Source organism: Pteropus vampyrus, unplaced genomic scaffold, assembly GCF_000151845.1.
Source record: "Pteropus vampyrus isolate Shadow unplaced genomic scaffold, Pvam_2.0 Scaffold220, whole genome shotgun sequence".
NCBI lineage: Eukaryota > Metazoa > Chordata > Mammalia > Chiroptera > Pteropodidae > Pteropus > Pteropus vampyrus.
This window is the reverse complement of record NW_011889001.1, coordinates 1,608,097-1,620,407: the sequence shown is the minus strand read 5'-3', so window position 1 is coordinate 1,620,407 and position 12,311 is coordinate 1,608,097. Positions and strand designations below refer to the sequence as shown.

Below are 12,311 nucleotides of genomic sequence, written 5' to 3'. Positions count from 1 at the left end.
CCAACACACCTCTCAATATTGTTCCTTATACTTATCTAATTTGCAGGTTATTCAGTGTTTTTAAAATGTCTAAAAAACTTTGATATTCTTAAAAGATTTTTTTAGGGTAGATAGGAGTTTGGTGGAAGGAAGAAAAACCCAAGCATAAAACTTTATTGGTCAGATTAAATTTAACGTTTAGAATGGAATAGAAAAAGATTAACTGTAAAATTTGTTGGCCCACAGGTACAGTGAGAATAGAGATGTTTCGAAATATGCAGAATGCAGAAATCATCAGAAAAATGACTGAAGAATTTGATGAGGTATAGTATTTCGATATTTATACAAATTGCCTATTTATACTTTTTAATGGTGGGAATGTTACTTATTGTAAGTTTTGTTTTGATTTGGTGTTTAGTATAAGAGAAGATATACTATTTTCTCATGTATGTGACAATTCATGCTGTAATTCCAAAATTAATGATCTCTATGGATTTGATTACATTGCATGGAGTTAGTACTGAATGGTGGCTGGTAAGCATAAGAAAATTAGTGGTATGAGGTAGAAGTTGATTCTTGACATTCATTTTTGAAGACCTCCTAAAATCCCCAAATTTACAAATACATCTTCAACGGTTTCACATTCTGTGGAATGCTGGTCCTGTTAAATACTTTAAAGAATAAAGGAATTTGAAGTTAAAGAATTGTGAGCAGGTGCATATTATACCTGTCTTAGCGAGCATCAAAGAATAAGATATTATTTTAGGTTCTTAAAAATCTTGTTGGCAAAGAACCTGGTTAACTTTAATTCAGAACTCCCAAAACTATTTTATGAGAATCTTACCTCTACACCTGTGTATGTGTAAGTGAAACATAAATGTCACTGAGAATATTGTGATTTACGTTTATAATACATGTTTTCTCTGCTAGTCTGCATGCTTTTCCGTTTTCACTGAAGTATTCACTCAAGTAGTTTTACACAGATTGTATGTTAAACACTTTCACGATTTTATTTCTGTATTATATTTATAGTGAACTCATTTCATGCCATGCTTTAGGCCACTATTTATTCCAGTTTTAACATTCCACCTTTTGATGTCGTTTTTCTTTTTTCTTGTAGATGTTTCTTTTTCTTGACTTTCAACACTAACAACAAAGATTGGTTTTCTGCTATGGCCACTCTTTCAGTGTAGTGGACTCAGGCTTTTTATTGTTATCAGTAGTACATATTTTTAATTAAAAAAAAGTACCACACACACAAACACACATTGCACAATATATGTCTTTTTCATCATGTGTTCTCCTTTACTTTAGCAACACACATCAAAATATTTCATGTGCACCTTTACAGAAACATTCTGTCAGTGTCTTCCAGGCTACTTAGTCACATTCCGTGGGAAGTAGGGGAGACCTTACATTGTGATCCATGCATATGTAGCTCCATAATCGATTGTCTTCATTTCTGTAATCCAAAAAAGCTCTGAAATTCCAAAAGACTTTTTTTAGCAATTTATTTGGTGGCAAAACCTGGCCTCAAGTAACGTGGAGCTATTTACAATTTTTATTTATTCCAGTCAGTGTAAATATCTATATGTATTGCTGGTGAAAAAATAATGTTCTTGATTATAGCGGCTGTCCAAGATTCTGTTGTGGTATGATGTAATATAACTATATTAACTTATGTAACTAAAAAATCAGATTCTGAAACATTGTTGTGGGACAACTTGTCATTAGAAATATTTTTTGTTGTTGCTTTGTGAGTTTATATGTGGCAAATAGAAGATAACAAAGTCAGATTACGGTATAAGTGGCAAGTTTACTGACCAGCTACTAAACTACCTTGCCATGTTTGAAATACAAGTGATTCAGGTTACAGATTCAAAAGCATTACGCATTTTGGACCTTCAGGACACTAACACATGATGGAATGATTTTAAGCGTTTATGACACTAGTTCCGAAACTTTGCTGCGCATTAATATCACCTGGGGATATTTAAAAACTACTGATTCCTGGCTCGCTCCCACTTCCCTCAGACATTCTGATTTAATTTGTAAGGCATGCACCTGGGTATAGAGATTTTTTTTTTTAAGCTCACTAGATGATTTTAATGTGCAGCAGTGTTTGAGAACTACTTTTCTAAGGGAAATAAAAAGAGAAAGCCAAAATTTTATATGAATAGTTTACTGTTACCAAAACTGATAATAAGTGAAATGTGACATATGAAATTTTTGAAAGGCACTTATTTCATATTCTTAAATATTTTTCTCCCAATATTGAAGGTTACTGACCTAATCAACAAATACTTTTAACAGATGCCATTCTAATTTTTTTTTGTTAGTACAGCTAACACAGCTTTTGATTATGATTAGAATGTGTTTGTTTAAAGCACAGTTATATATTAGATGTTTTATAAGGCTGTTCATTTTATCTTCAGTCACTTTAGCATGTATTGCTCTTTTGCTCTTCTATATACACTCAAGAAACTGCATTTAAATGCTTGCATATTATTGAATATACAGTATTTTCTTGTTTTTCCCTTCAAAATATTATATAGATCATTTAGTCCTTTGGGAGTGGAGGGAGGTTAGTTTTGATCAATTATATTTTGTGGCAAAATTCTGAAAGCTTCAATGTTAAGAATCATTGGATCCCAAGATCCTAGAACAATGTCCAGTTCACAATGAATAGCCATTAAAATTTTGCTAAATGAATGAAAATAATGTATTATAGCAAAGGAAAGTAATGGCGACATGGGTTAGAAGTAGATTAGATGCAAGGTCTTTAAATTTAGAAAAGGTAGTTCAAGAGTATGTTGTTGCCTGTGAAAATACATTATAGCTTCTATTCCTTACTGGTTATAATGTTTGTAATTAGATAATTTTTTTTGAAGCCCTACAAACTTGCACACAGCCAAAAGTGATTTGTAATTGTAATATCAACTTAATTTAAAAATTTATTAATTCCCAGAGCAGTCTGTAGCTCTTCAGAGTTAAAAGATATACTTGGTTTCTATTGGAACCTACTGATGGGAAGTAAAGCAAAATATAATAATAATTCTTCACCAAATTATTAGAATCACATCTCTATTAGAATCCATACTCTTAAGTATATTTCCCAAAGCTCAGTTTTTATAGTTCTCATATTTTTAAGTGTGACATCTATGTAGGGAAACCTTTGCAAAACAACATGTTTGATGTGTTCACTTAGTACCTTCACTTCTTTAATTTTTTTGTGTTTCTCAGAATTATGAACAGATTTTTTGTCTTGTCCTTTTCTATAATGATTACAACTTAATAGCTTTTTCTTTTCTTGTTTCTAATATGAATCTGTTTATTTAAACTTAAGTATAGAACATTTCATTTGTTTTTCCCTTTGAGCATTTTTAATCAAAGAATTAAAAATTTTAAGAAATGTAAATATGGCTAACTAGTATACAAACTGAGAAAAAATGTTAAGGAAATACCAAAGATAGGATAGAGGAAAGCTCAAATTATCTTGATTCCCAAAGTAAATATTTTTCAGCCTGTATTCTTAATAGTGAAAACCTGTAAGGCCAGTTTCGTATATAAAATTATTGTCTCCTTTCCCTCTCCCTCTTCCACAAACTCCTTCTCAAAAGACTAGAGTTCCTATCTTATAGGGAGAGTGCTTAAGAAGTAACTGACTGATGATTGTTTCATATGTTCTCAGTATTGCACTAAGTCTATTTCCTAAATATATAATAGATAAAAATAAATAAAAGTTTTTTTCATTTCCACCCTTGGTGATTCAGAAGACAGATTGTATGTATAGTCCTTCTTTATTATATTACGGTATAGTTTGCATCTTATAGTATTAAATACACATACTACTAAATTTCTTTTCAGATGTCATTGTATAATCATGGCTTTAACTTTTTAAATGTTTTTATTTTTCAATTACATTTTGCATACAATATTAAATTAGTTTCAGGTGTACAACATGGTAATTAGGCAAGTATATAACTTACAAAGTGATAACCCTGATAAATCTAGTACCCATCTGACACAATTCATAGTCGCTACAATATTATTGACTATATTCCTTACACTGTATTTTACATTCCCATGACATTTTGTAAATACTAATTTATATTTAACGTCTTCCCCCTTTTCCAGCCCCTCCCAATCTGGCAACCATCAAAATGTTCTCTGTATCAATTTGTTTCTGTTTTGTTTGTTCATTTATTTTCTTCTTTTGATTCTACATGCAGTTAAAATATTGTGGCATTTGTCTTTGTTGGACTTAACTCCACTCACCACAATACCCTCCAGGTCCATCTATATTATTGCAGCTGGCAAGATTTCATTCTTTTTTATAGCTAGGTAATATTCTATTTTATATATGTTACACCTCTTCTTTATCCATTCATCTATTGATGGACACCCAGGTTGCCTCTGTATCTTGGCTGTTGTAAATAATGCTGCAGTAAACATACAGATTCACATATCCCTTTGAAATAGTATTTTGGGTTTCTTGGATAAATACCCAGAAGTGAGATTACTGAGTCCTTCTTTGTCTCTTGTTATACCCTTTGTTTTAAATTATATCTTGTCTGGTACAAGTATTGATATGCCAGCTTTTTATATTTTTCATTTTCATGAAATATCTTTTAAAATCCCTTTACTTTCAATCTGTATGTCTTTCAATCTGAAGTGAGTCTCCTGTAGGCAACATATAGAAGGGTCTTGTTTACTTCTCCATTCTACTACCCTATCTTTTGATTGGAGCAATGAATCCCTTTACATTTAAAGTAGTTGTTGATAGATATGTGGTTAATGCCATTTTATTATTCATATTTTTAATCTTATTTTTCTTGTTTTTAAAGAAATCTCTCTAACATTTCTTGTAATACTGCTTTGGTGGTGGTGAACTCCTTTAGCGTTTTCTGGTTTGGGAAGCTCGTTTATCTGTCCTTTAATTTTAAATGATAGCTTTACTGGTAATCTTGGTTGTAGAATCTTGCTTTTCATCACTTTGAATATTTCCTGCCAATCTCTTCTGGCCTGCAAAGTTTCTCTTGAAAAAATCAGCTGACTGTCTTATGGGAGCTCTCTTGTAGGTAACTAATTGCTTTTCTCTTGCTGCTTTTCAGATTCTCTTTATCTTTAACCTTTGGCATTTTAACCATGATGTATCTTGGTATGGGCCTCTTTGAGTTCATCTTTTTGGAACACTTTGTACTTCCTGGGCTTGTATGTCTATTTCCTTTATTTCTTCAAATAGGTTTTCAGTTCTTTGCTCTCTCCAAGTAAGTCTATATAGCAGGTCCTTGAAGAGGAGCTCCTGGCATGCCAGCCACTCTCTGTATCACTCAACCAAATCTTTGCTGGTTTTACAGCCAGGAGTTGTGTAGACTTCTCTTCCTAGTACTGAAACCTCAGACTCAGGGGCCCAGTGTTGGGCTGGGACCCCTCACCTTTCCAAGAGGACCTCTGCAGTTGATATATCCCCTGCCACACATGGGTGTGAGACCAGCCCATTTTACATCTCTTACCCTCCTACCAGTTTCGAGGTGGCCTCTTCTGCATGTCCCCTTCTGTTTACCTAGACTTTGGGCAAATCCCAGTGTTGGTTGTTCTGTAGTTTACTTGTGATTTTGATGTGGTTGTGAGGAGGGAAGCACAGTGTTTTATATATTCCACCATCTTGACTGGAAGCCCTGACTTTAACTTTTATAGTGATGTAAGAAGAATTTGTGCAGGAAGTCAGTGCCACCACATTTATTATTCATTTGTTATTACATATTAAGATTTTTTCTTTTTCTCCAGAAATCTGTGAGTTTCTAGTTTGTGAAAAGTTAAAAAATAGTATAAACCATAAATCCGTTGACTTGGTCATATGTAACTTACAAAGTGAACAAACCAGTGAAGACTGCCATTTCTAATGTCAACCCCTTTGAGCACTGAACTCTTCTTACTGTTCATTTGAGATACTTCAGATACCATTTATGACACAAAACAATCTGAAATGTGGACCTAGGGAGGCCATGCAAGGCTTATTCTGTATATTAAACATTAGTAACAATTCGTTCTTTATTTTTAATTAAAAATAAAGAAAATTTCTTATATTCTCTTGAAATATACCACCTAGTCTTGTGTTGTGCGTATCACCTTGGAGATGGCATCAAGTTGAGGAAGGTACACAATATTAAAGAAAGGAAGCAAAGTTGGAAATGAGAAATGCCAAAAGACAAAGGAAATAATCAAGTAGAAAAACTCCTAAAGACTCAAGAAGTTGTAATCAAGTCGTAATGTGAAAAGGTATAAGAGGAAATAATACTTGCAATGCAAATTACTGGAAACAAGAGGGAAAATGTTGAATAATAATAGCAAATACTTCTGTGTGCCAGGCACTATTGTAAGTAATTTACATATATTTAACCCTCAACATATTTATTGTTATTGTTGTCTCCATTTTACAGATGGGAATGCTGAGGCAAAAGGGAAAGAAACTTACGTGAGCTAACGCAACCAGTAAATGCAAAGCCTAGAATTGATCCCAGACCATCTAGCCTCCTAAGTCCATACTTGTATAAACTAAAATTAATTTTATCCCCCAAAATTAAGAGACCAGTCAAGATAGTATAGAAGGTAGATGCTGTGCATGCCTTCTCTCGCGACCACACCAAAATTTTAGCAAAATTGCAGAACGGCCATCAATGGTAGTTGCCTGAGGTCTGGCTGAACAGAAGCTCTACAACTAGGGACAAACATAAGAAGTCACCTCAAACTGGTAGGAGGGGCAGAGACAGGAAACAGCCTGGACCCACAGCTGCATATGTTGATGGAGAATCGGGAGGGTTATCTTCGCTGCAGAGCCTCCTCCCCCACCTCAGGAGAGAGTGTTTCCAGCCCTACGCTGAATTCCCCAGCACTGAGTTCTGGCACCAGAAAGAAAAGTCCCTACAGTCTCTGTCTGTGAAAACCAATGGAGGTTGTGGTTGAGTGAGATGGAGGGCTGTGTGAGTTGTAGGCATTCCCCTTAAAGGGCCTGCACTCAGACTTACTTGCTGACAGATCACTCACTCTGTGCTCCAGTGCTGGGGCAGCTACTCCAGGAGTGCCAGGAATACACTGGGAGACACTGGTTGTCGGATTTCAGGGCGAAGGCCGGAGAGGCAGCTCTCTCTTGGACAGACGTTCTGGTAGTATCCATTGTTTCTTTGCTGAGCCCTCCTCCCTCCTAGCGTGCAGATGCAGGCACTGTTGTATCTCAGTTACCATCAGCCTATATAACACAGGTCGCTCTGCCCAGAGGATTCTTGGAGACTCCACCTCTACCAACTTATAGGCCCAACCAAGCCATTTCCAGCGGTTTATTCCATACAAATGGCCTGTCTTGGCTCTTGTTGTGGAATTTCCTAAACTCTCAAAGGCTCACAAAACCCGAAGAAGCTGCATCTGGCTTCAGCATACCCAGTACCTCTTGCTAAGCAGTCTCAAACCCTGCACTAACAGCAGCCAGCCTTGGTTCCTTTCTTGGTCTCTTGAGGCATCTATAAGTGCTGCATGGATACCTTGGTGTCTCTTACCATGTGGCCCCGGAGTTGAACAGCCTGTGGCTAAACTTGGCCTATAGCTGGACCCCTTCCAGGACTGTGCCACTGGGCCCCATAGCATACTTACTACATAAAGTCACTCTGCTAAGACTGGGAGACTTAGAAGCCCTAATACATAATTCATAGAAACAGGCACAGGGAGGCAGCCAAAATAGGGAGACAAAACAACATGTCTCACATGAAAGAACAGAACAAAGCTCCAGAAAAACAACTCAATAAAATGGAGACAAGCAATCTACTAGATGCAGAGTTTAAAACACTGGTTTATAAGGATGCTCAAGAAACTTAGGGGAAGAGGAAATGAACTTAGTGAGAACTTTAACAAAGAGATAGAAAACGTAAATATGGAGATGGAAAACATAAAAGGGAACCAGTCAGAAACGAAGAATACAATATCTGAGATAAAGAGTACATTAGAGAGAACCAACATATTGGACAAAGCAGATGATCAAATCAGCAATTTAGAGGATGGGGTAGTGGAGGACACCCCATCAGAACAGAAACAAGAAAAATGAATCCAAAAATGAAGATAGTTTAAGGAGTCTCTGGTCAACATCAAGCATAATAACATTGCATCATAGGAGTATCCGAAGGAGAAGAGAAAGCCAGGAATTGGAAGCCTTTTTGAAGAAATGATGATGGAAAACTTCCCTACTTTGGTGAAGGAAATAGACATACAAGCCCGGGAAGTTCAGAGAGTCCTAAACAAGATGAACTCAAAGAGGCCCACACCAAGACACATCATAATTAAAATACCAGAGGTTAAATACAAGGAGAGAATCTTAAAAGCATCAAGAGAAAAGCAATTAGTTACCTACAAGGGAGCTCCCTTAAGACTGTCAGCCTTTTTAAGAAGTACAAATTGGTAGTTAAAAAATAGTCATGGAGATATAAAGTATAACATAAAGAATATAGACAATAATATTGTAATAACCATGCATGGTGTCAGAGGGATAGTAGATTTATTGGGATGATCACCTTGTGAGTTAAATAAATGTCTTATCACTATGTTGTACACCTAAAACTAAAATAATATTGTATACCAACTATAATTGAAAAATTATAAATATTATTAAAATAAACCACAAAATTTAATTTTTTTATGCACACCAAGGATAGCTAGCTAGCTAAATTAATACGGTCAGTCATTTCTAGTATGCAGATGAGGGAGGCAAAAACTCTTAAGAGGTAAAGTCTATATGTGTCCATGCAGCTGTCATTGTTCCAGGATGTTTATGTTTCAGCCTTGAGCTGAATTTAACCACAGGTTTAGCAACTTATTAGCAGCTCTGAACTGAGGTACTAGATGTGTATAGGCTGCATAGTCGTCATAGGCCCCACTTCCTTATTAGCTTCCTGTCTCCATTTTAGGGCCTACTGATATTAGTTGATTTCCTTTTAGAAATTTTGTTTTACATTTTCCTCTTTTGATCAAGATCTTTCCTTGAATCTGGCATAGATCTGTCAGGAATATTTGGTCCCTCGTTGCCGGGAAAGCCCATTCCCAGTGTGTCCTGTCTTACATAGTGAAGGATGAGATGTTATTGTAGAAGATGCCACAGTCATAGGGACAATGGCCACATTGGAGCAACAAGAAGGTCCCAGGGAAGTGAGTCTTAGGCATGATCCTCATCTGGCATTATCTTCAATCAGGATTTCAGTTGAAGGAAGTCATTCTTTCCATAGCTCAATTAAGCATTTCTAATCTTTGTATGACTGTTATCTGAGTTTTTAACAGGGATATTAAAGACCCTTGGATATACAAAACATCAGTAGTTTGAAAGTTTGATTTGTATGATGTACAGATGTGTCATACAAATCAGAACAATAATGAGTAGAACAATTTGCACTCAACCATTACCCTATTCTGCCTAGTATATGACGGCAAGTGTATACTCTAAAATAGCTGGGGAAATAGTCCTCACATAATAGTTGTGCTCTTTCCATTTGTACATCTTGGGTAATAAAATAAATTTCTAGCTATTTTTATTGTGAGTGCCTTATGACTGATGGAACAAGTTATGGAATTAAACTAGTGTTTTTTAGAGGGACCAGTTATAGTCTATTAATTTATATTAAGTCTTTTGGGATTGAGTTAAAGTATTCCCCATTGCATTGTCAGATCATCCACACTCATGAGAAATATTTTAATGAGATATTCATAAGCCAAAGTATGACTCAAGAATAATGTTTTTATCATAGGTACTAGATTAAATCCCCATCTGGATTAGTCATGATCAACTATATGTTGAAGTTATAATTACAGCCTGGTAATTTAAATATTTCTATCCTTCAGCTTTAAAACATCTACAAAATATGACTCTCTAATGATATAAATGAATCACATTTATATTTTGTAACATAATTTAATAATTATTAAGACCTACTAAAGCCAGATATTAAAAATTCTATATCTTTTTTATTCATTGTATTTATTACTTTTTATTTTGGCAGGTTTTAAGTGAATGAACTATTCGGTCTTGTAGACTTATTTATATGAGATTAATTTATTTTTGTGTTTGTTCAATAAACATTTATGGAACACTACGTTTAATATATGTCATCTTTTACTTAGGAACTATATATTTAGAGATCGATAAAATTATAACTCTAGACAGTGAGTTTGTGTTCTAAATGGGGAGAGAGCTTTATATACTAATAGCAGTAATACCTTGACAAGTTCAATACTTAAAAAATAGAAGGCCCATTGAGAACCCAGAGGATGAGTTAATTATCTGAGGGGGTGAGGGCCTCACAAATTATTTTGTCCTAAAACTAGGTTTTAAAGATAAATAAAAATTCACCAGGAAAACTAGGAAGGAGTTTGTAGGGAAAATGGAGTTTAGGATGTATAAGAGAGAACAGAGAGATACAAATCTGGATAGAGTGAATAATAACCTTGTAGACTAGACTAAGGAAATTGGATTTAATATTAATAAGTAAGCCATCCCCTAAATGTTTGTTTTGCTCCTAAACATGTAAGACAGTTTCCTAGATAAATGCTAGAGATACAGAGATGAGTAAGATACAGCTTTGAAAATTATAATAAAATTTTTATAGCATTGACTTGTAGAATTGTTCTTTCCAAATGTATTTTTATATTATTTCTTAATTGGTATACATGTGTGTTTATGGGCCAGTTGAATTTCTTGATACTTTAAAAGTCTGAGGTTTTGCCAGAATTGGAAGAGTTAGCTTAGACTTAATTAGCTGAGGTCTTATAGTAAAGAGCAATTTCTCTTTAATTGTATTATGGCAGTCAGCCAAAATCTGTGTAAATATCTTTATGATTATTTTTGGTGTTTAAATGTATGATAGAACTTAAAATCAAAACTTTAAGGATAAATTTTATTTAGGTTACTTATAGTTTTCTTTTATAAATATGATTTCCACTGAATCTTTTCAAGGGTAAGTATATATACTTTTCTGTGTTCCTCAACTCAGTTTTTATGCCTTCTGACTTTGAGGAAAAATTAAAATGAAACACTTCTAATAACTGTACTATGTAAATTCACAGACAGGATTTTACATCTTAAACACTAACTATAACATTGTAATAAGTTAGATAATGCTACTCCAGAATTCGGAATTTCTTCTAGTGACTTTAGGAACTTGTTATCCTCAAGGGGGATAATGTGGATAGTTTCAAGCACTTTTCAATGCAGCCATTTTTTAAGATTACATGTCATTTGATACATACAAAGGAATATATTTAGCACAAGTAGGCTGTGTAAGTCTGCCATCCCCAATTTAAGGTCTCAAATATTAGGACATGGTTCCATAGTGTAGCGGTCAGCATGTCTGCTTTACACACAGAAGGTCCTTGGATTCGCACCCCAGTGGAGCCACGGTCCATGGTCTACAGCCATGCTATCCTGAACAAGCCCTGATGTCTGATCTTGGAAGCTAAGCAGGGTCAGGCCTGGTTAGTACTTGGATAGGAGACCACCTGGGAAGACCAGGTGCAGTAGGCATTAAAAAAAAAAAAAAATCTCAAATATTACTAATACTGCTGAAATACCTTTGTGCTCCTTCACTCTCCCATTCCAGAGCTTCTCCTAAGAGGTAATCAGTATCTTGGATTTTGTAAACATTTTTTTTCTTATAAACCCATTGGTTATTTACCACTTTATATAAAGTATTCGTGAAGATCCATAGATGAGAGTAGGGGCCAGACATTTAGTAGCATTTCTAAATTTAGTAGCATTTAACTAATTCACACCAATTTGGAGCAGGGCATATTTAAAAGGAGTGATATTGGCAGTTCCATTGCTGCTTTGACTTTATGTGTTTTCCTCTATCTGTGGCTAAGGAAACATTAATTGTCAAAATTTATGATTAAGGAAGAAAATATGTATAGGAATTATTTAGATATCTTACTGATTACTTTAGACCCATTTCTGACAGAATCATTTATGTGAGGATTCATTCATTTGATCAAGAAATATTAGAGTGTCTGTTAAACATTCCACGCATTGAGAATATAGCACTGAATAAACCAAGGAAAAATCCCTGCTCTCGTGGAGTTTACATTTAGGTTGGGGGAGAAAGCCAATGAATAAAGTACATAGACAAAATATTATAGTATGACAATGACAGTAAAAGCTGTGCAGAAAAATAAAGCAGAAAGGGAAAACAGATTGGGAGTGGAAAGATTATTTTAAATAGGAAGGTCAGGAAAACCTAAGAATGTGACCTTGAGTAAAGCCCTGAAGGAGGTGATGGAGTAAGCGTGTATCTATATATCTGCGG

The 12,311-nt window shown here is 34.8% G+C and overlaps 1 protein-coding gene across 1 annotated transcript in view; it reads left to right on the top strand.

The window, feature by feature from the left end:
• STAG1 (stromal antigen 1) overlaps window positions 1-12,311 on the top strand; it is a 335,236-nt gene that overhangs the window by 157,786 nt on the left and 165,139 nt on the right. Inside the window, exon 6 of the mRNA XM_023538374.1 lies at window positions 226-302. Coding sequence (XP_023394142.1) covers window positions 226-302 — 77 coding nt within the window. The remainder of the gene's footprint in view (window positions 1-225; window positions 303-12,311) is intronic.